General features: G+C 36.4%; 1 protein-coding gene across 1 annotated transcript; it reads right to left on the bottom strand.

The window, feature by feature from the left end:
• Nucleotides 1-6,064: 6,064 nt before the first annotated feature.
• On the bottom strand, nt 6,065-25,253 carry LOC140234652 (uncharacterized). The gene is made up of 5 exons (XM_072314684.1): nt 25,152-25,253; nt 10,455-10,568; nt 9,141-9,220; nt 8,191-8,337; nt 6,065-6,146 (listed from the first exon to the last, which is right to left on the bottom strand). The coding sequence occupies exons 1-5, from the start codon at nt 25,251-25,253 to the stop codon at nt 6,065-6,067; spliced, it is 525 nt and encodes a 174-aa protein (XP_072170785.1).
• Nucleotides 25,254-27,113: the final 1,860 nt, after the last annotated feature.

Below are 27,113 nucleotides of genomic sequence, written 5' to 3' on the forward strand. Positions count from 1 at the left end.
GATACCGAAGCTCTTTTGTTTCAAACATGAAACAATATTGGTCTATATCAAAGCTCCTCAACAATTCTGAATAGTGTTTGGTACGCTTTGGCATACTTTCCTTTTCTACCATAGAAAAGCAAGGGACAATACATCAATCCACCACTCCATAGGCATGATATGACTGTTCTTCCTCTGAGAGTATAATGCCCATCCAACCATTACAGAAAAATGTGCTTATACAAAGACGTGAATAATCTATTGACTCACTGATTTATGGTAGACTGTGAGAGACACTTTGTGTGTGATATTATGTTGATTTATATTTGTGTGTTTAATATCAATGATTCTTTCTGTGTTCCACACAGTTCCAGGTCAGCTGATATCGGTTCTGTCATAAAGGTGTTCGCCTAAAGAAAATGTACTATCCACAAATTAGGTTGTTGGTAACGTAGCTTACTGTACTGGTTCTTAGCTGTAGTCATTGCAAAACCGTTTCCTGCGTTTTACTATAGTGCCTGTATACTGAGTTCGTTAAAAAAAAAAATGTTTGTAAATAGATGTTGAATGAAATTTGATATCGAAACTTGAAAAGTGATTTGGTATGTTTTATAGATATGACGGTACTGTCGGCGGCATCTGTCTGCATATTGTCAATCTATTTCGTAGACATTTTTATCTTCAAAATGGGTGTTGGTCTTATGGGTTTCAGTACAAAATCATATCAGGTAGAGTAGTTGAATTTTCTTGAGATAATTATCGGTATTACTGCAACAGCGATATACAGTCCTGATTTTACAAAAATTACTCACAAAAAAAATTGCTGACAAGTGAAGAGGGGAATAACAGTGCTCCTGGTTACTGTACAAAAGTTACTGCAGATGTGAACCTGAAAAAGAGCAATCACAAGAGTGAAGTCATAGCAGCTGACACATGTACAGGTAAAATACAAATAGGCGTGTCCTGCATAGCATGAGTGGAATATTAGATATAAAAAAAAAAATCATTTGCATATAATCTGTCGTCTAGTGTCACATGACCTCAAGAGTGAAAGGAATCTAAATATTCAACAACGATTTGTATTTTTGATTGAACACTTTAGTCTTACTTTCACGTTCATGAAAATCTTTTACGACCTTAACATGCTCAAACACTGACACGCACCATGCTGATATACTGAATGGAGTGTATACAATACAGAACACAATTTGTAATTGCATGGGTAGCATGTGGCATTCATTCTCTTACGAACCTGTATAAATGTTTATAAATATACCGTTTTCGATGAAACGAATTAAAGTATTTGTGTAATATACATAATGTATACAAAGAGAAATAAAAGTATTCTATGTGTCCATGCATTATGTTTTATGTTCAAAATGTGACCACATCTTTTTGTAATAAATTCCTAATGGAATCTGTTGATAACCTTATTGGAAAAATGGCTAGATGAGAAAAATGTATAGGAGGTAATACATGCATTTAATTTTCATCTTGTATTGAAGAATTAAAGTAAGCCTAATGAATAAGAGGTATGCTAAGACTCAAAAGTTGTTTATCCATTCATTCAAACACGCATTTATTTCCTTAATAAATACAGTTGAAGAACAAACATGTTGCAATAATTTAGACGCCAAGTTGCGAAGGAAGAAGAGAAAAAAGACACCAACGAGCATGACATCTAGGGAAGAGAGATTGAAAAACAAGGTGGTTTCTAAAAGACAGGTCCCCCAAAAATTTTAACAGTGCCAAGCCAACATGAAGTCATCGCGACACTCTATGCAGTTACCAACGGAGAAGCGCCATTTTATCCTGTACGTCTCCGATGTAATAATGCCAGACGCTAAACTGATGATACTGAAAACACATTAAATTCTAACCTATAGTGGTAACTCGTTAAGTACTCTGACATATTCGTAGCAAAGTCAATAAAAAGTTGCATCGTTGAAAGCCAAATTCATACTCGTACCCGTGACAAGGCTTCCATAGAAGAGAAATAACTTGTGAACATGCTAAAAAAGGGCCTTGTATGAATTGCCATAGATTTGATCTTTAAGCTAAAAAGAACGAGAAATCAACATACATTAAAGATACTATTCATTATAGATATCATTATGTGCTGTATAAATGTTAGGTGTGACAATGCCTCTCTCTCTTTGGACCTATTCACCCAAGAAAGAATTATTACTTCAAGATGGAAGCCTTGACCTTTTTGGCGCTAATCATAAAACAATAAATGTGCATTTTGACGTAATACAATTAGGAGGCAAGACACGCCTCATGCATACCTGTAGTCTCTTATACAGCGTGAAGTACAGTTTTGTATCATAAAAAAAAACTTAGCTGTATAAATAAGTCGTTTGAACATATTGAATTACGTATTAAAAAGGGTACCTACATGTCTCTTATATGACAAGGGAAAATGAATACATGGAAAGAACAGGAGGGAATGATCAAAGTATTGATTGTGTGGTTGTTGTTTGTTTTTTTTTTGCCTCATTCCATTCTTCAGCCTGAATTTTTCTATTGGCATTACATTGGTCACGTTGTAGATAGGACATATTCGCATTATTATCTGTAGCTGACATAATTTCAACAAGTGATACAAGATTCTGAAAGAGTTGGTTGGGTCAGGTGTTGGGTTATATGAGGATATCACGGTTTTGTTGCCACGGCAAAGACTGAAATTTAGGACCTAACCCTGAAGAAATTTCAGACCATATTAGGAAGTTTAAAAAATACAATCCATGTACTTTCTACATAAAAGTCACTGTCACGTAATAACCTTTACGTGGGGTAAATACTTGTTCACTGCTGTTCTTTTTTTCTCTTCTTTGTTTTCACCAAATACAATAACAGATCAAGGCAGGATGTAACAAAGGAGGTACGGTAAAAAAAAAAAAATACGAACATTGTAAATCTCGTAATAACACTGCTCTCAATAACATTTAAGAAAATAGCGGCATTGTATAATGCTGTACAAACGTGCGTGAACGGGGAAAAAAAAAACTACAGGAGACCGCCATACATGTATTACGATACGCAGTGCTTGACTTGGATGGAGACCCTCTTGGACATTTACATCACTACACCATTGCTCATATATACGTATTCATTACCATATTGTATACATATTTCACAGAGTAATGCGACAAATAATATTTACTGTGCATTTTGTAGTGATATATACTTAAATACTACATCTACTATGAACATCCTGTAATAATATTGCCACCTTAGATGCCATGGATCGACGTATCCTCTCCTATGCAAGCGCTATTCATCCAGAAGGACCATATGCAATGGACTCCCGTTATAACGAAGTCCTCGGAACCGGCAATTTTCTTTCGTTACATTGAAATTTCGTCATAGCTGAACAAATAAATGATAAAAGAAGCATAAAGCGGAAAATGATGCGGCTTGAAATTTTACTTCGTTTTATTGAATAGTAAACCGGAATTTTGTTATAACCGTGTTCGTCATAACGGGAGTGCACTGTACCACAAACAAGTGCAATGCCACACCTTGTTAAAGTGGACTTCAATAAATACAGCAACCGTTGGCAACAGATGAACGAAGGGATTACACAAGGTTCACTAAAATCAGAGATAAAATATAGAAACGTATATTTACAAACATATTTTTTCACCAAATAAACGCAAATTGGAAGAAGCAATGATGCGGCCATCTTACAAGCTCTCTCATTACATGGATTTGTTCTCAAAGTCTTTATAAATTCATGATTTTATGCAATTATGCATATAACAACTGCAAACCTCCAAGTTCCCCAGTCTTCCATCTCATTTAGCCTATTTTCAATGAAGACAACTTGGTCACGCTGTGATTAAAACAAGGTGGAGACAAAAGATACGCAATGGAGACATTTCAGTATTGTAATGACTTCTCAAGTGGAGATTATTTACATCAGTTCCCATGGGGAGACAACGATGGGCTACATTGTGGAGACATTGCGCTGTATTTTATTTAAAAGCTGACGCTAGGGGGAAACAACACGACATACTGTACAGCCTTAATCAAGAGTGTCGTTTGATCACTTTTATTTGCATTGATTGGTCTACAGGAGCAAATTTTTCACCGAAAGTTTCTCATATCTAAAGTACAAGTGTGACAACAACAGCAACAACAGCGAAAGTTTGAAAGCTTGATATGGCACTTTATATCCGGAAGTGTAGGTAATCATTTTGCCTGTTTGTTCGTGTTTTCTTTGTTAGTAGGGTGAAAGACACTAAGTACAGTGGTATCTTCCCCAAGGAACACCAGACAGGAATAAGAGCATTTTCTATAATATGTATTCGTTGAAAGCCCATAAGGTTTTGTCTACTTTGGCATTCGATACAGTTGCAAAAAATAAAAATGAAAAAATATAAAAAATATAAAAAAACATACCTGTACATGTAGGTCCCTATATATCGTAAAAGGCATGTTCTTCATAGTATCAAATCGGCATGGGCAAGACTGTTCTGCATTATTACTCGTTATTGTGAGTGACTTACTGTATACAATGCAGCATACAAGCACCGTGATTACACACTATAACTAATTCCACATTATCTTTAATCTCTCCACAGTTCACTGACACAGCACACACATAAGCTGAGTTAGAGAAAACCTACTGGTGTCAACGATTTGGCATTTGTTTGTTTGTTTGTTTGTTTTTTTATCAAAGAAGGCCCAGGCTACGGTGCCTCCTGTATCTGATTTTTATAGACGGCCTCTCCGTTGATAATACGCGTAGTGTATGATACACTTGTTCCCTAAAGGCCACAACGAAGACATGTAAAAGGGTTGGGAGGGGGAGGGGGAGGGGGAGAGTGGAGCTATAGAGGGACGGGGAACAGAAAGAGATAATGACAGGAACTCTACACAATCTAAAGCTCTTCAGTGAGATGATACTATCACAAGCACATAATTTTATATACTCTTATTCTTTGAGAGTGAACATTATACATTAGCCCTTTTGGAGGGCCAGTCCTGTAGGAGAAACGGAAGTCTTGATTCTCTTCTTCAGTTCTTCATATCTAAACGTGCCTCGTAAGAAGACCTCTACACTGTGTCCCATGGTGGCTGTACTTTCACTGTAAAACACGACTAAGTCATACTTTGCGCGTTTCTACTTCACATCAGACACAACTCACATCTGAAACCAACTCACGACTGAAATACTAGTAAATCAGTCAAAGGTATCATTATTATACGTATTATTTTGTGTGTGTATGTGTGTGTGTGTGTGTGTGTGTGCATTTATTCCTCATAGATAAATGTATGTATGAATGTGAGGGTGAGTATTTGCTTGTGTGTGTGCGTGTGTGTGTGTATGTGTGTGTGTGTGCCTGTGTGTGACCAGTGTCTGTATGTGTTTGTGTTTCCGTATAGCAGCTCAGGTTCAGGTCCTCACGGGAAGGTCGCCCTTTCTCCTCACTCGGAAGCAACAGTAGAGGAGGTAGGTAGCCACGCCCACTAGTAACCATAGTAACACGTTCACCCAGGAAGCGATCTGTAATTGAGGTAGAGATTAATTTAATGGTGAGTAAGTCTCAAAAACCTCTTTAAGTTAGAAGCTGGAATTATCATTGGCATAGCCAGTTTATTCACTGCGGTGAAAGTTATCATATGAGTACAAGATTACGATAACTGAGGTTTAGGAATCAAGGGGCAAATCGAACTTACTTCTAGATGCAGCCAACACATGCGTCTATTTCTGATCGAGTCATCCTAGAAACCTGAATTCAAATTATTTTCGTATTTCAACAAAACAGGAGTCATACACTTCACTCTTTTTTTTTCTGTAAGGAACAATGATGTTAACGTGAGGCCTTCATTGTGAAATAATCATAGTGATAATGATAAGGCATTTTATACAGCGTATTTTTCATATACATATAGATGTCCAAAAGAACAAAACATACAATAGCAAAACATCCATAATAATGAGATATAGCAAAAAATCTGCAAAGTGAACAATATGTAATGTACGAAAAGTTAGGGAACCCACTGTCACACTTTGACTGTCCAATGTTTGTAATATCATGTGGACCATTATCTTTTAGCAATTACCATCAGACGTTCATACCTGTGCGTCGCTGAGATAGTCATGGAAATGACTCATGTCATATCCTTTCACTGGAGTTTGCTGGAAGTGAACACACCTGTTCGTAAAATGAGCAAAGAAATACAGTAAAGAAAACAGAGCATTTTGAAAAAGGCCAAGGCAATGCAATTGCATATTGACTTGTGTTAACTTCTATAAAACACTCATCATCAGTTCTGAGGCAAATGAATACATAATCATTATAATTATATAATAATGCTTTCTATTTTTGTTATACATCTTAAGAACAAAGAAAAAAAAATCAACAACAAAAATAAAGACTTAAAAAAGTAACATTCTGTCCATTCTGTTGATAATTGTCAGTCAATCACTGCCAGTGTATTTGTCTGATCAACAACAAACATTGGGATTTACCTTCCTCTAAACCGAGGCACAATAAGTTAAACCTTCCTAAAAAATAGGCAGTAGCAAAGTGATGTTTACGTCAACAAAATATTTTCAGCTTAATAATTTCATCACGATTATGGAGAATAGATAATGTAGTGCAGTATATTACAGTGGGTTGAAAACTCTTGCTTTAATTGGGTGAAATTATGTTGGTGTCGTAATCGCGTGGTGAAAAATTTTTAATTTCACATAAAGAATCTTTGACTTTTTATAGACAAACGAGTGACATTATATAATGAACACGTTTTATGTCTTGGGTTAAGCATCGCCAAATAACATTTTCTGTGGTCAAATTTACTCTTTTTGTGAGATTTTTTTTTTTTTATTCATGCTCCATATTCCACATTTCATACTGGTTTTATATTCCATTTGATATTGAAAAAGAAATGTTTTTTAACACAATGATCAGTTTGAACCAAAATTGCACAGCCCTTAAAGGAGACCTCCGGATAATTTTCAGATTTTTACATTTGAACAACTATAAATTAGTTATACAGAGGACAGAGTTTCAGAATTTTTGATGATTGGGATGAAAAATGAGAATATTTTCAAAATTTAGAACAAATTGCAATGAACAAGGATGATGACATGGCAGAGTCACCATAAGAATGCATGAGTTGGGGCTCAAGGAAGCAGAACAAAAGAAGAAGGCATGCATAGATTATACACAGGTGAACTCGCAAGCAAGCAGTATTGTAATGGAATTACACTGCTACATTTCTGAAATATGTGAACCTCCTATGTCATCATCCTTGTTCAGTGTAATTTGTTTAAGGTTTTTCAAAGTATTGTTTCTCTGCTCAAGAACCACAGTAAATTCCACAAATCTATACATGGAGTTGTCGATTTATGTACTACATGATATGAAATTATGAAAATCGTCTGGAATATCCCTTTAATGTACAAGGACGTATAATTGACGTGTAATATGAGGAACCCACTAAAAAGTAAAGCTTGTAGAATGTGGGTTCCAAAAATATAACATACGCTTTTAGTACAGTATATCAATGTCAAAAGTGACGTAACATGCAAAATGCAAGATATCGAGAATATTATAAAGTTTACGGAATGTACAAAGTTTAGTATGATGTTTATGATTAAACTTATGGTATAAATGCTAAGAAAAGTAGCAAGTTGATCAAACTGATGAGGTCATCCGAGTGAGGCATCATTTCATTCAGTATGCAGAAATTTTTCAAATGATTACGGCAAATTAATTGAAAATAGGATTTTAGATAATTGGCTTTGAGATTTTGCTTAAAGGAACTTAAAGAACTTGATTGCAACCGAACCGAATCTAACTCATTCCAGAAAGAAGGGCCGGTCGATGTAATTGTCTTAAGGGCTAAAACTGTACGAACTGGGGAAAATGATAGGATTCACTGTGTCTTGTAGGGTAAGTATGGATATCACTGTTTTTAAAGAACATTGAGGAAAATATACTAGGAAGATCACAAGTATTCAACTTATGCATAAAAATTCCAACATGATACAAATACAAATCAGAAATTTTTAACAATTTACTTGAAACAAACAATCCATCAGTATGATCAAAATATTGTGCCCGATTTATAGTCCGCAAGGCCCTTTTCTGAATCAAACATAACGAATCGATTTTAGTCTTTGAGCAATTCCCCAGGCTAATATTCCGTAATTCAAGTAGGGTAAGGAAGGTGCATGCATATAATACTCACTTGGCGTAGGACCTCAATTCCTCGGGTGTAAGAGACACGAGTTGGTTACACAGGGATTTGAATCCCACCGTCACGATGCAGGCAGAGGTGAGGGCAAGAATTGTGGTCACTCCGCATAGTATCCCGATGATGAGAGAAATCAGCGAACTGGAAAGCAAAACAACAAAGCTTTGTAGTACATTTTTACTCAGCAAGGCATTAATAAATCATGTTTCCTAGACGACTGTGTAACTAAACGTAGAGGGATTGCATGTACAAAAGTTTTTCATACACCACCCACCCCATTGGTTTACGCAGTACAATATTTTCCCCGACATGTTTGTTACATTACAGATCAGCAGTTGCGATCTCACAAATTTCATTTGTTTAGAGGGAGAAAAATTAAAGAAAATTTTAACTTTCAAAAAAACCCCTCATTTTCCTTTCAAGCATTTTTGTTTGAGGATTTAAAGAGATACGAGGGAGCAAAAAGCCAAATTTTGCTAATAATCATTCATGTCTTTCATTGCGTTAAATTGAATTGTTATAAATGCTATCCTAAAGGGCATTTGCAAATGAGACAAAATGCCATTTTCTGTAATTTATCTTTTGTGTCTTGAAAGACAACAAGGAATGTGTTCACTGATGCGTAAAATGTCTCTTTTTACTACCCCAATGGGTTGATAGTCAAATCAATAACATATCAATGTGGTATATGATTATAGATTTTTACCAAAATCTTATATGAAAAATTGTGTAATGGAAATAGGTTTTATTTTATCTTATCTATTTATTATCATTATTATTTTTTCTGAGTGTGTTTAGCGCGATGCGTCTCACCGCTGCCAATCATGTCAACAAGGCAAGGTATCAACTACAATAGGCTAGTACATGCGTCGCAGATCTATATAAAACCTCGCAAATGTAACCATTCAAATCATGTGACATGTCATACAAAAGTATCAGCTTACTTATCTGACAAGCCCGGTTGTTTGATCACTTCCACAGCTCTACCTATTCCAATTATGATGGCTAGCAAAAGAGCAACAGCCTGCAAGTAGAAAGAGAAGCAGAAGAAAAAGAAGAAGAAGAAGAAGAAGAAGGGGAAGAAAAAAACGTCATGAAGAGCAGATGAAATAAAAAAAAATGATTCGGTCGACACTTTGAAAATAACATGATTCATTAGCTTTCCCTCATTAAAGGAGGGATACGATTCACCGAATGTACTCAAACTACGATGTATACCATGGGCAGGGGCGGATCCAGGAATTCTGTAAAGGGGGGGGGGGGGCGTGACTAATATTTCTGGTGCCACTTCCAGGTTTCATTTCAATTTTTTTTTTCTTATAGTTCTTTTGTTTTTAACGAAAAATAAAGGGGGTGTCGTGCGCCGGTTGCGCCCTCCTCTGGATCCGCCACTGATGGGGATCTATTGTAAGCAGCAATATTAGTATGACATATCAGTAAAACTTTGAGGAGTATCTGCCAATCCGTTCAAAAGTTATGAAGCTTTCAAGTTGCTGTACGGCCATCACTGGATGAAAAGACTCAACATATCGTGAACTCACACATTTTTCATTTCATTACATCAAATTTCCATACAAGTTGTATGCATCATTGTAACCTACATCTACAGATGCATCAAACAATAGTAAAAAAAAAAATGAAATTCAGTGAATACAGACCTTAAATGGTACTTCATTATATGAAGAGTTTGTTTGCAAAAACTGATAGGTCCATTTGTGAAGATTTTGAAGTACCATCTCTGTCATAAAGTACAAAATAATACCTTTCAAATGATATATTGGTCACTACATATAAAGGTACATTTTTGAAGTTATGGTCAAAAGAAGCAAAAATTTTTTTTTATCATTTTCTTTATTTCTCCATTTGGCAAATATGGACTTACCGGTTTTTGCGAACAAACACTTCATATACAGAATGGGTTTATATGAGCGTAGAGTAAATCACATGTGTAAAACAATACAAAGGAAATAGAAAACATATTTGTAATATATTATATTATATACATATATTATATATTATACACACATTTGTATGTATATATATATATAGAGAGAGTTGAGTGATCTGGAAGCCCGGATGCTGATTAGGAGTACAGTCATTATAGGAACGTACACGTACATGCAAACATACCGTATACACCTGTCCAATGAATCTAATCTCTGCTGGTTTTGAACTGAATCTTATCTGAAGAAATATGTGTTCGTGCTTGTTTTCAACTGAGCATATTATGTAGTAATGATGACAAAAGCTTTACTTACATTAAATCCAATCACGTAGTTGCAGTTGGAGACATCGTGTGTTGTGATGCGGAAACTACCACCACCTTGTTTTGTTATCGTTGGGTAGAGTGGACAATGTCCTGTGAAGTCAGACTACAAGGGAATAGACAGAGAACGGAAATCTATTATAGTGATATCCTTTAATATCTCTTCGACTGAAATGCATTAACAAAATATGTCAGGGTACGATGTTTGTGTGTGTGTGTGTGTGTGTGTGTGTGTGTGTGTGTGTATGCGTGTGTGTGAGTGTGGCACCCAGAATGGAGATGACAAAGCTGCAGGGACAATGGCTGCATATAGTGGCATAATCATGTGGTTGCTTTTTGTGTATTAGTACATGATGGCGTTACACTTAAAGTTATTGTGTCTATGCTGTTGTTGCACGCAAATGCATGGAATCCCGTTAAAGTTAACGTCCTTTCTATTTAACCGGAGTGAAATAAGATCATGATAAAAAAGTGAAAGTGAAAACATTGATCACGCAATTATCAACGTGCAGGAACTGCTCCCTGAAATATATTTCCTCGTAAAGTAGAGAACAGCGTTTTGAGTATGTAGCTTGTAAAGGTCAAGAGGGGGGGGGGGGGAAAGATAAAGAAATCTATAATGATAACGGATACAAAATACATGTACATACTTTAGGAGCAGATTTCAATCAGTGATAATTTTATACCAAAGAGTCTTAACGGAAGACAATGCCAAAATTAATACGGAACTGAACACAATATTGCACATACACCGTGACTAACCTGCACAGAAGCAACGGCTATACACTAAAGGCGGAGAAGAGAAAAAGGACTAATCTTCATGAAAGCAACATATTATTACTTAGTGAATATTTAACACACACACACACACACACACACACACACACACACACACACACACACACACACACACACACACACATATATATATATATATATATATATATACTACATCATAATATATCATTTCATTTTATATAAATACATACTCAATTATACGTTGTTGACAGACCACAAAGGAATGTCTATACAGTTCATTGCTTCAAGATCGAAATGTAAATACGGGACCCGGTGGAAGAACAGTCATATTTTGCAGTATATGGCTGAACGGACAATCCCGTGGCGTTTCTTTATACTGTAGGCCCTATGTATATGCAATGTTTATGCAGCTTGCGTATATTTTCATCTGATGACGGAGATAAAAACAACAAAATTCTGTCAGTTATTCCGGTTATACTGCACGTATGTAAGTGCCACCTTGTTTTACTGAAGCGAATTAATTAATGCTTTTGCAATATTATTACAAATATATTTTGCCTATACATGGAATGTAATTTTCTCTGTTCATTTAATGGAGATGGAAATAAATTTGAACTTTGAACGTCTACCGTCCTCCTAACAGTTCGTTGTTGGTACTGGTGTTGGTGTGGCTGTTGTTGTTGTTGTTGTTATTTGATGATCTTACCCTATTTCGAGGGTACTGAATCCGACCCATCTGGATGATGTAACGCTTGCAATTTTAAGGATTTCAAGATAATCAAGACAGCTGCTCAAAATTGTTCCTAATTATAACAATTTCTTATAAATGGTGAAAAGTGATTCGACTTGATTGATATATGTCTTGATTTGATAAAGTTTTTGACGTCGTCTCCTGTTTAGATTTTGAGAAATGATCATGTCAAAATGTTCGGGTAACAACAGTAAACCAGATATGTCCTATACCTAGATATAGGAAGACGCATTCCAACTCATTTTCTGCCACAGGTATATGGGGCAAGGATCGACGGATGAGTATAGGCCTATATACTATTGTTCTCGTCATCAACGGTGTTGGCCCTAAACATGCTGCTAAATATATTTTGGCTACTTCACTAATATACTTCACTGAAGGTGAAATACAAGTAGTGTTGAGTGACTAATATGGGCTTCATGTTTCAAGTAAGATTTTCTAGAAGATTAGGTCCTGTTTCCTCGCTATCATTGTATCTGTGACGTACGCGTGGTTTACTGCCAGTAAAGCTATCATAATAAATCGAATGTGTACTCGCATATGTGTCTTTAGGTGGACTATGATCCGGGTCCGATCATTCATTCGGCCTTATTTCGCTTGTGCCTCCTCTCTGATCTTTGGCCTTTGATATGAAAGTCATGACGTACTGTGTATTGTCCTTCTTTGACAGAGTTATCCATGAACAAATGTCGCTTTTCAAAGTGATGGTCCGCTACACAATGGCTCGCGCACTGGAGTTATTTCAGTAGCTCCACATCTCTGATTCTTCTTTCGCTTTCCACCTGATCTTTGACCTTTACAAAATACACATACTTCAGGCATGTATGGTACGCACACACTTCCGTCGGTAACGAACTTGAGATACAAGGAGCAGATGACCCGGGCCGTTGTAGTGCAAGCATTCATAAATCATGGACCCACACTACCGGCGACGGTTTCATTTTATGTCTGAGCATCCCAACGCAAAATCTGACATTGTCGCAACACACACACACACACACACACACACACACACACACATACACACACATACACACACGCACGCACTGCTCTGCAGTTTAGTACACTTGGCCAAAAATTTATAAACGCAGACATTGACAGAGAAGACGTTAGGGGGTAGGAGGATGAGACTGGAAAGAGGAGGACATTTCGTTCTATTTTCATCTAATGATGTCATTGTCACTGCCAAGGCTTTCTATTCAGATAAATTACACTCCACGACCACGCCCGCTGATCTTTCAGTTTGATGTCCGTAGGCCTACATGGTTACAGCATAAACATACTCGGCCCTCCACGCAGGGATATTCATCACTCGACAATTAATTCATGAACCTAAATTTCTGTCAAAAGCGTCACAATATGATTTTAAACACGTCCCTTTTTTTCCTATACGTGTACTTTGATCTCATCATCACCGCCGACGGTCAGCCTGGATAAAAACAAGATGGTGCTTTAAGAAATCTGCATGAAATGCACATGCGCAGAAGATAATCCTTTTTCAAACAAAGAAAAATGTATGTGAATGCAGTGGCATTGAATATTAGGATATCATGACTCAAACAATTTCGTTTCCAAAATACACGTACTTTACAAGAGAGTTAAAGCAAATATTTTGACAGGTTTATTTTGATTTGTTATTTATTCTAATTTTCCTCATTTTTCGGGTTGTTTCAGAGTACAATTGTAAACATGCGCAGTAACGGTAGACAAATTCTGAACAGGAAGCAACGTCCCATGCGCGTCCACCTCATAGTAGACTTGTTAAGGGGTAAACGCTGCATTAAATGTCCTACTTGGAACAGATGTTCGCTAGGGCAATTGAAAAATTTTCATCTAAAGAGACAATCTGTATCTACGCAAATAAGCCTTAATTTGCATAATTTATGCAAAAATCTATTTTAAAAATATTTAAAAAAATATGTGCATCCAGCAGAAATACCTAATTTGTTAGAAGTATTCTATAGAGAAAGCGAAAACAATTCCTGCTAAAATTGATTTCATACCTATGTAAATAAACATAAAATTTGCATAATTACGGAAGTTATTGTGCAAAAATCTGCATTTTTGAGAGAATGTCTAGACTATTAAGCACTGGATCTTGTAGTACAAAGTTTGAGCCTGGGATGGATGTTCCTTGGGTCAAAAGTAAATGATTCATCTGAAGATAAAAACTGTCAGAAAACTGTCAGAAAAAAAAAAAACCTTAATGTGACATGTCTTAAATCGCTTTGAACTTAACATCCAAAAAGCTAATAGAATAAGACAATATTCTCACAACAACAGTTTTCCGTTGCTTAAATTATTTCCATATTATTTAATCAACTTAGGCATTTTATGCATAAATTATGTATATAAGTACACCAGACATGAAATTTCGAAACATATTGATCTTTGAAATAATTTTTGCTATCAATTTTCCCTCATTGCATAAATGCTTTGCCCGGTGGGAAAAATTGCAATCGATAGTGACACTCTTTAAATATGATTATGCAAATCTAAGAGTAGGGCCTACATAATATGAACAGATGCAAATCGGAACAATATTGCTTACAAAAGGACTGTTTTCCCTGCAAACAGTACACAACTGAGGTCATGGTTAGAATATCATTGCAAAAATACTACCATAGTGAAAGTGTGAATTCTGATTTTAATTGTGTTTTGTAGGCAATCAAGCGAATAAGAGGCTTTTTTACATCAAACTGATTATAAACTTGTGCAAATTATGTGGATGCAAGGGTATCTGCACACATTAAGAACTTACAAGCTTGAGTTAGAAACAAAGTCTGTTTCTGGAAAAAAAAAATGTTAACTCAGTATACTATGAGCTGCTATGGCATGGACACTATGCAAGGAAATTTATACACAATAACATTTTGATAAGGCAATAATATGCAAAATTGTCATGTGAACAATATAGGAGATGTTATACTTTAAGTCAAATAATCCCAGTCTCTGTCTTAAAATCAGTCAATTTCAACCATAAATCAAAGCAGAAATAATAATAAAATGTTCATAGCCATAAAAGAGTATATTCGATGGCTATTACAATTACTAGGATGTGATTTGTCAACAGATCGTCACAGGCTACTGTTTACGAGAATCATAAATGTCATATTCTGCCTGGTTGTGATTGTTTTCCCTTGAAATAATGTAACTCCCTGGCTGTCCAAAGAATGTTATATTCCACCACATATCAGCTAATACCTGTATAGATGATCATGACCTACATGATCTGGAAGCTTTTTCAAAAAAAGAAATAATTATGTTAACTGGTTTAGTGTAAAAATGTCAGAGGTTGAATTAAAAGAAATTAATCCGACCAAAACTGGCTCCGTCTGAACACAGCTTTTGACAATGCACGATTACACAATCGTCATTGTCCAATTGTAGCTATGTTCAGACGAGGGCAGTTTTGGTCGGAGTAACTTCGGAGGAAGGGTCGGAGGAAGCGTGTCGGAGTAACGTCGGAGGAAAGGTCGGAGTAGTGCCCGTCTGAACAAGGTCGTGGTAAGTTCCTCCGGTCGGAGGAACTTACCACGACCTCTTCCTCCGACCAAGATACTCCTGAGTTTTCTCAGGAGTATCTCGCTACCACGACTAGCCGGTCGGAGTAAATTGCCCGTGCGGACAAGCCCTCCGAGTATCTCTGAACTTACATAGGTACCTCACGACCTAAGTAAAACTTCCGGGGTCAAATCGCAATGTTGACATTTTGCGAGTACAGGTGCGCGTGCAGTGCAATTTTAACCTAGTCGATCGCGACGAAGAACTTGGCGCTCAGAAATTTCCATCAACAAGAATGGAGAAGACAAATGCCGCTGGTAAAAAACAATCGTATGGTAGACGTGCGCGGCGCTACCACTTCCGGAAGTTACACCGACCCTCCACGGTGATCCCCGCGAAGGCCGTGGTAAATTGGTCGGAGTTTCTTCCCACGACCGTCGTGTGGACACATGGTCGTGGTAAGATAAGTATAAATTTGAATTTTAATTGCTGCGCCATAAATTTTACTCCGACTAGAAATAACGTCTGAACATGGCTATTATCTGAATCTACTCAAGATACACATAATCAGGTGGCGGCGGTGATGATGGAATAAAGAAAACAAGACATCCAATACCAGTCCATTGGGCAGTAGGTCCATGGTTTACTTAGAGGAAGAAGGTTCAAGAGCTTGAGTACGTTCCAACCAAGGAGGTTTTATACATGAGCCATGTTCAGACGTATTTCTAGCCGGAGTAAAAATTTATGGCTCGGCAATTAGAATTCAAATTAATGCATATCTTACCACTACCCTTGTGTCCACACGACGGTCGTGGGAAGAAACTCCGACCAATTTATGTGCGAGGGTCGGTGTAACTTCCGGAAGTGGTAGCGCCGCGCATGTTGACCATGCGATTGTTTTTTTTTACCTTAGGTATTTGTCTTCTCCATTCTTGTTGATGGAACTTTTGGCATGAGGGGCAGTTTCTTCGTCGCGATCGATCAGATTAGAATTGCACTACACGCGCAGGTGTACTCGCAAAATGTCAACATTGCGATTTGACCCAGGAAGTTTTACCTAGGTCGTAAGGTATGTAAGTTCATAAATACTCCGAAGGCTTGTCCGCACGGGCAATTTACTCCGACTGGCTAGTCGTGGTAGCGAGATACTCCTGAGAAAACTCAGGAGTATCTCGTTCGGAGGAAGAGGTCGTGGTAAGTTCCTCCGATCGGAGGAAGTTACCACGACCTTGTTCAGACGGGCACTACTCCGACCTATCCTCCGAAGTTACTTCGAACAAGCTTCCTCCGACCCTTCCTCCGAAGTTACTCGGGCTAAAACTGCCTCCGTCTGAACACAGCTATGGAGTTCCAACTGGCTGTAATTATTCAAACAGTTGTCAGATTTTCTATTGATGTACAAAATAATTCCACAGGTGCACTTGTTTTTTTGTTTCAAACAATATTTTATTTCGATTCCATCATCCATCGTTGATTACAATTCAACAATTAGTTGTGTTGCTTGCTGCGTGACATTTCAAACGTATATCAAAATATTACAAAATAATTCTTAGGACTGTCATTGTGTCAATTTCTGATTATTCTACTATACAATACACAGCAACTGCTTCACAAATATAGTCATCCCCGCAATAATTATAAGATCAATTTTTGATAATGCCTAATGGGTCAGCAATACCATTATGTATGTACAATACACATTACAAAATATATCCATTGACTGCGTCCTGTATACTCATCACAGCAGTAATTATTAGATAATGAAATCAATATTGTTGAGGGGTCAAACAAAAGGCCTGCATACCTATGTATCAGGGGTCAACAAAAAGCCTACATACCTATGCACACAAATACATACAAAAGCTTTACAAATCTACATGATCAGTGTCTGTACATAATCCATACCTATAAAACATTACCCCTTCATCGCTCACCCGTATAACCTCATCAACACTTCCTCCTCTAGATAGGCATACTCCAGGTATACCTCACTCCAGCACAGATGCACACACACACACACACACACACACACACACATACACACACACACGCCCACAAACACCGAACCTGTTCACCAAACAATCAACAACAAAAAGCACAAAGAGGTAGCAATAGATGCGGAGTCCGAATCACCGTGTCATTAATTGATTCCATTTCCTGCTGTGCAAGGCCAGCGTCCCTCGTTTCATTGCTAATTTCCTTTCTTCTTCTCGACTTTCTAACATTCTTTCTCTAATTTCTCTTATCAATGGGGGCCTGCTCTTTTCCTTCGAAAATACAAATATCATCCATTTTATCAATAATATTAAATGGTTTATGAGTTGCCCTTTTCCGATATCCTGCGTTTTAATACCGACATGAACAGATTGCCAATCTAACTTTTGCATCTGGGGTAAAACAAAAACTTCACTACACAATTTCCAAATCTGATTGACTTCCCTACAATAAAAAAAAAAAAACAAATGTTCATAAGTCTCAACCTCAGAATAACAGAATGTACATTGGTTATCTCCTACAAAACCAAAAGAAATTCACGCAGCTTACAATCAAGAGTAGACTTCCGAGGTCTTAGAAAAATCAATCTAATATCTATTTCCTCAAAATTATATAAACCAACTAAATTATTATATGCTGATGATGTTCCAATTCCATCCCTCATCAATGCTTTATAAATAAGTTTTGACGTTATATCCTGTATATGATATATTTTATTCTGCAAATAAAATTCAATTTTCAATTGAGTATCCTCCATATTCATTTCTTGTTTTAATGTACACTTCCATGATGACGGTAAAGCTAAAAATATTTCAAACATTTTTCCAATCATTTCTTCACTAAATCCTAATCTTAAAAACTCCCTTCTCCCTTTAAATTCCCCATTTACATCTACCAAATGATGAACTTTATATACATTCCTAAGAAATAACTCTTTATCAAATATTGCATGTCCATCAATCAAAATAAATTTATTATTAAAGATTACCTCATTCCTTTTTGAATCCTCTTTCAGGATCAAAATTCTACTTCCCATCCAGACCTGCAACATATCATTGTAAAATTCTGGTAAAGTTAACCTCAACAACCCTAAAATCGCCTTACTATAAAAAATCAAAATACCTCCCACCGATTTAGTGAAAAACGTAAAACATAACTTCCACTTCATACTATGATCCCCTAAAATCAAACGCTTAATCCACATAATTCTTTGTGCTTTAACAAACACTCGAAAATTAATGAACTTTAATCCTCCCCTATCATAATCTAAATACAAAATATTCCTTTTTATTTTATCTCTACCCCTCCAAATAAAATCAAACACCACCTTATCTAACTCCTCAAATGCCCAATCAGGTGTTACCATGAGTGAAGAGATATAAATCAGCTTTGGTAAAACAAAAATCTTTACTAATTGAACTTTCCACATCAGCATTAAATCCCTCTGTTTCCACCATGATAATAATCTCTTTATCTTACTCGAAATCTCCTTATAATAACTTCTTTAACATCAGGGTTCAGAGAAAAATATATTCCTAATATTTTTACCACGTGTTCTACTCTACCAAAAGGCAACACACATTCCTCCCTCGGAATACCTAATAACAACACATACGTTTTCTCATTATTAACTTTTAATAGCAAATAATAAAATATTATTTGCTATTTATCTGTTGTCAATATGTGTTTATGAATGTGTGACAAAATCAAATTTCCATGCCATGTTTTTATACATAATTTGGACAATAAAGAAATGAAATGAAATGAAATGAAATGAAACCAGAAATTTGATGAAATGCATCAAATAATATTTTAACCTCCTCAACAGAATATCGATCCTGAAGAAATAAAGTAACATCATCAGCATAAAGAATTTGTTTAATTTCAACATTATCAACCATCAACCCATGAATATTAGAATTCTTCCTTATTGCCTGTGCCAAAATTTCAATACACATAATGAATAAATACGGGGATAAAGGATCTCCTTGCCTTACCCCCTTCTGTATTGGGAAATAACCAGTAGACTCCTTACCATTTATAACACAACTACAGCTATTCAAATACAGTATTTCAACCCAATTACATAACATTGATCCAAAACCAAATATATTTAAAACTTTCTGCAAAAATGTATGACGGATCGAATCGAAAGCTTTCTCAAAATCAATAGCAAACATATAACCAGGTAAACCACAACTCGATGTATAAAAGATCATATCATCAATCAATCGAATAGCCTCTCCAATATTTCTTCCTTCTATATATCCAACTTGATCGACATTAATTATTTCATGCAAAACATGCTTAATACGGTTTGACAAAATTTTCGCAAGTATCTTATAATCTACATTCAATAATGAAATGGGTCTGTAATTCTTTATATATAAAGGATCTTTTCCTTCCTTATGAATCAAAGTAATTACACCTTGTTTTTGAGAAGCAGACAATTTTCTTCTGTTATATGCCTCATTAAAACTGTCCAACACCACATCCCCTATCACTGACCAGAATGTAATATAAAATTCTACACTTAATCCATCATTTCCTGGAGATTTATTTAACTTCATCTGATTCAAAATAATTTCACATTCTCTTTTAGAAATATACCCCTCACAGGATTGAATAGAATCCCCACTCAATGTTGGCAAATCTTGAAAAAAATATCTACTATCGCCAGATGTATAAAAATCAAAATTCTCAGAATAAAGGTTACTATAAAACCTTTTTATTTCTCTAATTATTTCCTTAGAATCACAAACTACCTCATCACTAACCCATACACTTTTAACAATCATTTTCCTCTTATTCAATTCCATTAACTGTTTAAAATATGATGAGTCACCTTCTCCACCTTCATACCACGAAGCCCTTGAACGAATTTTTATCCCTTCATTCACATAATCATAACATTTTTTCAACTCTTTCTTTTTATCTTCCAACAATCTAATTCTATCACTATCTAACCTCAAAAATACATCATTTTCTAAAATCTCAATTTCTTCCTCAATTCTCTGAATTTTTTCCTTACGTTGTTTAGCCAAATTTATAGAATATTTTCTAGTAAAATTACAGATTTTCATTTTCAAAAAATCCCACAAAACCCTTTTATCTTCTATTTCATTCCAAAATTCTCCCAATATTTTAATTATTTCATCTTTCATTTTACAGACATATTCACCATCTTTACACAAACCGTTATTAAATTTCCAATATGACGCCTTAAAACACCTATTATTTCCCTTATCATCATTAGGTTTATTCAAAAGTTGCAAAAAAAATAGCTGAATGATCTGGCGCAATAGAAGTTAATATCTTGAATTCCTTTACAATATCATGCAACCCACTCGAAATAAACCAATAATCAAGTCTACTTCGCATAAACGGAAATACCTGTCGATAAGTATATTGTCTATGTAAATTATGGGTGACCCTCCATATATCTATCAAATTACATTCCTCGAGAAAATTATCAAAACACTGATCAAAATTTGTATACTTCTTTGCCATTGCTCTCCCATTATAATCTAATTCAAAATTTCGTATCAAATTAAAATCTCCACCAATAATAATTAAATTTCCTTTATCAACAAAAGGATGCAGAATCTTTTCAAATTCAGACAGAAAATCTCTCCTCTCTGTTTCTTTACCCCTCACTGGAAAATATACATTTACAATGACAATTTCCATACCTTGTATAACACATTTCATCAAAATATATCTACCTCCTTGATCTATATACACATATGAAACATTTAATTTTAAATTTGCATTTACTAACAACCAAACACCTTTACTATGTGGTGTACCATGACTAAAGTAGGATACTCCATCCCACTCCTCTCTCCACTTTTTTTCAACTTCAGGAGAGCTATACGTCTCTTGTAATAACACAACATCTGCTTTTTTATACATACACCAGTTAATAATGTTCTTTCTTTTCCCTGCATCCCTAATACCTTTTACATTTAACGAAAGAAAATTACAGCAAATATCTAAATCATCCCAAGCCATAATTACAGACGAGTACTGCCAGAACAAGCACAGTTAATTCACCTGACTCCGAGATACATCCACAGCTACCATCTGCACACACACACACACACACACTCACACACATCGATTACACTCACAATTACACTTACACTCACAGAGTCCGGAAGGACGTCCATGTACACTTCCATAACCAACGAAACAAGTCTCCCCCCCCCCCCCCACCGTCCTCCCCCCACCCCCCCCCCCCACTTGTGCCTATGATAATCGATGTTCGACACCGCCGTCTTGCTGAGCAATCTGAAGATTTATTTTGAACGTTAGCATACTGTTGGCCATATTTTGCCTATTTATTCATTAAATAAAATGAAATTTCACTAAATGATAAAGCATGTAAAACAAAAGTCAATTCTGGCCAGAAATTTGCTCAAAAGTGTAAATCAGAGCTGTATCGTGTGAAAATGTTTAAAACTGTACCATCCTGGAAAGCTGGTTTTATCACTTTTCGGCTTAATTTCCCCAATTAAAAGTAATATGGAATAATCTTCAAGTATAATTCTTTATCAATAGATATCGGATTAGTGCCCGTATGCCCAGTCGAGTAATTTTCAGCTTTCTTTCAGCATTTTTTTTGCTCAATTTCTGTTCGCGCATCCTCGTGTCTGTACCACCTCCTTTTATCAAGAAGGGGTAGCGAAAAGTAATTACCATCACAAAGACATAATAATCTTCCTTTGAAAGTGGCTGGTGGTTATGCAATGAGACACTATTCAATTGTCTTCCTATCACTAGGCGTTTTTACATTAGCCCGATAAAAATCCAAGCTCGAGATATTTCTTAATGTCCCAAGTCAGAAAAATAGCGCGCTATTTCGAAACATCGGGCTGATGTGTAACCGCCTTGTGAGGCAGCTCAAGTTTAGCACATACTTAACAAGATATTTCATAGTGGCGGCATCAAACATGAGAACTAAGGGAATAAAACTGTTGTTACTTCATGTATAAAACCTCCTTGTTCCAACAGGCTGGCTCTATAATGTATTCAGATTTTGTGCGAGCTTCGTTCACAAAAGTTGCCTTTCAGCATCACAAAGCTTGACCTACGCACCGAAAACTAAATAAATTCCTGCCTTAGGAACATAATGGAGGGAGCAGATGAGTGAAATGCTTCGTTACTCGGTTGTAGGAAAAGAATCACCCCTAAATTGCATATATTTCACTAAATTATAGAAACAGACTGCTGGATAATATGTTCAAATAGGTGTTAGTTTTCTTTATGAATGGGAAAATGAATGTCTGATTAGTATTCAGACGTGGCCTGTCGAGTATTTTTTAGTTCTATTTCATGAATTTCTTTTTGCACAACCCCGTTTTTTTTTTTACGTTTTATTCTATGTGTATCTTCGGGTGGCGCAAAAATAATATCATCATAAAGCATATTTTCCTTAGCAAATATTTCAAATACTTTTGAATGGCCGCATCGAATATGAATTCAAAGGGAATAAGGCAGTTGTGACTCCAAAGTTCTTGAACTTTCACGGTTAGAGAAAAACATTAATTGTCATGGTGGATGAGACAAATTGCAATATAACAGGCTTATACTTGATATAGAAACCAATACCAACCATCAAACTAAACAGAATTGAATGCGACAAAACACTTGATATTACCAGTTGTGGGATCCACATGAGGTGAATTTCATTTAATAGTTGTAACGTACGGTAGCTCAAACACTTTGACACCCTTTACTTCTTTACATGAAGCTCATTGTTCATCGAAGGCCAAACTGCCGGCATATCATCCCCAATACAAAACGTAGGCAAATAAGGGTATACAGAGCACAGCCTATAGCAATCTCACAGAAATAAACGCTTGGTCGAACTGAAGCGCATCCAACCATCATGTGCATTTTCATTAAGGTTTCGTTTTTCATGAGGAGAATAGATTCGAAACCAGTAGGGCCTACAAGGTAAAATGACAAGCATTGAGTTTTTACCCACCTTTACATAGTGCACAGCTGCTCCAAATCATGAGGCAATAACTTTGCTATCGGCAATATACCCCAACTGCCAACGTGCAGCAAACTTAGGCTTTTAACAAAGAGATACCAGCATTCTAACTCATTTACTTCATGAAAGTGACAGACGTGCGTTTTAATAAAAAAAAAAAACAAATTGACAATATTTTGAGGAGCATTAAAGGGGAAGTCCAAGCAATTTTCATAATTTCATATCATGTAGTACATAAATCGACAACTGCATGTTTAGATAATTTGTGGAATTAATCGTGGTCCTTGAGCAGAGAAACTAAAAATCTGAAAACGCCCTAAATAGATTACACTGAACAAGGATGATAACATAGAGACATTATTTCAGAATTGTAGCAATGTAATTCCATTTTGCTTCGCATGTTTTCTTCTTTTGTTCTGCTTCCTTGAGCCCCCACTCGGCATGTCATGCGGCTATGTCATCGTGATTTGTTATACATTTTGAAAACATTGCTATAATTCCTCGTCCCAATTACTACAAATAATTCTGAAAGTCTGTATCAACTACAGCCAATTTATAGATGTTCAAATGTCAGTCTGAGGATCATCTGGAGTTTTCCCTTAAAGCTAAAATACTGGGTGTTTGTGCTTATGTATTGTGACAGATAAAATATATGATAAAGAATATTGAGTAAAAAAATAAATATCTTCCAGAAATAGGTGCAAAAATGAAAACGCTATAAACTAATTAGTTGTGTAGATATTTCAAACTTATACCCTCACTGTAAAGCCGATTTATCATCTTTCTTATCTTTTACGACAAAAGAAACTAATATGGTATAATCTTCGAGTAACGTATATTAGATTTGCGTAAAAAAATAAGTGGATTAATGCTGATCTTTAATTCATCAATCTTCACTAAATTCTAATTTGTGCATCCCCGTGTCTGTGTCGTAAATACAGCTCATCTTTTACAAGAAGGGATGGCGAAAAGAAATCACCACAATAAAGGCAGTATATTTTTTCCCCTAGGGAGTGGCTGGGTATAATGCCATGACTATGAGATATGACTTAATGTCTCAATGTGGTTCAGCTCCAGTCAAGTTTGACACATAGGCCTAAATGTGTTTCCAAATATTTTTGATTGGCGGCATCGAACATGTCATCAAAGTGAATGAGACTGTTGTGACTCCATCTCTTGTATCCTACGTTTATGTTCTTTCTTATATCTCTATAATGTGTGCAAATATGAAATCAAAGATGTGAAATTAATAGAAATCATAAGCAAATCCTGAGAATCCGAACAAGAACGTGAAAACCAGATGAATTGTCACAAAGAAATTTCGGCTAATGCCGAATGTGCACTCTTACAGTCAACACAGTAATATAACACCATAACTAATATGTTCCCGTAGCTCCATGATAATACTATAGCTTACAGGGTCAAGGTACAAGTCAACAGAACATATGAAGATGGTGGTCTAGACATAGAGAAGAGGGAATCGAATGTGAGTCGAAATTCGTGGCGAGCCCATACAACTTGAAATATGACTGTGGGCCTGCCAATGGCAAAATGTCTGGAATGTTTGGCGTGCAAGTCAAGCGCCTACACACACTGACAGACAACGTGCATTCATTCACATGGAAGACTCCATCTATGGCTTCATAGGAATAGAACTTTAATAAATGGAACATCTTTACCTTGAGAAGAGCGATGGTTATCACAGAGGTGAGCGATGTACCCACAATACCAAGCAGAACAATGATCTCCAATACTATGCATATGTTCCTCATTGCACCCATGGCGTTATGACAAAGGTATTCTGAACATATAGACAGGCAAGCAAACAATATCAAGCCTTGCTCCCTGAGCTAGCTCTAGCTGTGATATCAATACACGCTGTTGCATGTGCAGAAGGGTGTGTATAGAATGGTATTCTTTTTAGCGCGGGCGACATCACATCAGTGCTGTGATCAAAAAGATGGTGCTGATGGAGTATGCGCGCGCACATGTAAAAGCTCGCAAATTGAACGTCAAGCCGAGCGAGCAAAGAGTTCACAAAACTTATTTAAAAAATCAACAACGTATAGTGGAAGAACGGTGAAGCTATCGTACTAAACCGACTACAGAATGCATCATGTTCGTCGAACGTTGCCTTTTTTTATTGAGTAGGACGTATCCACCATTTTCATGTAAACAAAATTCGAGGGTTTTGGGAATCTGAAGTTTGACATATTGTCAAACGACCAAATAAACAACTCAATCATTAGAGAAATAGGCTTTCTCTCCAGTCTACTACCCCGATCCCGATGCGGTAGGGGGTACGTACTTTAAACGGATGTAAGCAGAGAAAATCAACACGTCTAGTCACGACTTATGCAAACATGAACGTTTATCTCTTTATTCTGGTATAAATCATACTGATTTTCAATGATTATATCATAAACAGTCATAGATTATCATCTAACACGTCTCTTACTTTAGTGATTCATCAACACAATGTGAATGACACATGCAAATTGCTGATATCAATATCTAATTCTTCATCAGTGTACTTGATAATCTACCTCGCTCAATATGAAACTTGATTTATACCTCAAAGCGTCTATAATATCGGAGGTTAATCATAGCTCGCCACAATCAATCTTGATATTCATTTGCAGCAATTTTTCATAATCGACCGTAAAATTCTCCTTTACTAAGTAACATAACTTAACCTTGGGCGATCATGTAAAATACAAATGATTCCATAAAATAGCATATAAAACATATGATTTCGTCAGTCTCTGTTTTTATATCTGTGACGGAGAACCGTGATGTGCCTTGGTGAAACCAGGGTGGGGTGGAATAAAAGTGTCCATTCGGGACATGAGAGTTGGAGTTGGCAAACATGGCGTGAACAGTTGCAGTCATTCGGTGCTGATCCAAGAATGTTTTGTCGGTGTATGACAGATGTTATGTCGGTGCTGACGGGTGTTCTGTTGGTGCATGACATGTGGGGAACATGTCCGGGGAATGAACATACAAACAAGCCGTCTTTTGGTAGTATTTCGGTGTTTGGTACATCGTTGTAAATGACTGATGCCCGTTGGAGGTATGTGTAATGTTCGCACTCACGTGAGATGTGTACACATATAGCGAACGTAACAGTGTCGTTCGTTCGTAGTAGCGGTAAGTATACGGCTTGTGCCGAAAGGGTGGGTTGGGTGGTGGCGCGTCGCGTTAATGGGAACACCACCCTTCGTCCAAAGCCCCCCCCGGTTTTGCCGAAAGGGTGCGTTGGGAGCGTTGGGTCGCGTCGCGTTGACTGAAACCCCACCCTTCGTCCAAAGCCCCCCGGTTTTGCCGAAAGGGTGCGTTGGTACTTTTTCTCATGTAATATTAAAAGACGAGTTTTGAATTCATATTTAACCTTCAAACAACCATTTCTAAGAGGCTATCGTCCGGATCGGTTTCTAAGCGCACAGGGAAGAGACGAAAGTTGGTCTAATTCCATTTTGTATTAAGCGCATTACAAATGTAATGTATTATTATTATTATTATTATTATTATCATTATTATTATTATTATTATTATCATTATCATTATTATCGGTTTACACTCTATTACCACTTGGTCTACAGCCAGTTGGTCTAATAGACTGTTTAATATCAGTTGGTCTA

Source organism: Diadema setosum, chromosome 11, assembly GCF_964275005.1.
Source record: "Diadema setosum chromosome 11, eeDiaSeto1, whole genome shotgun sequence".
Classification (NCBI taxonomy): domain Eukaryota; kingdom Metazoa; phylum Echinodermata; class Echinoidea; order Diadematoida; family Diadematidae; genus Diadema; species Diadema setosum.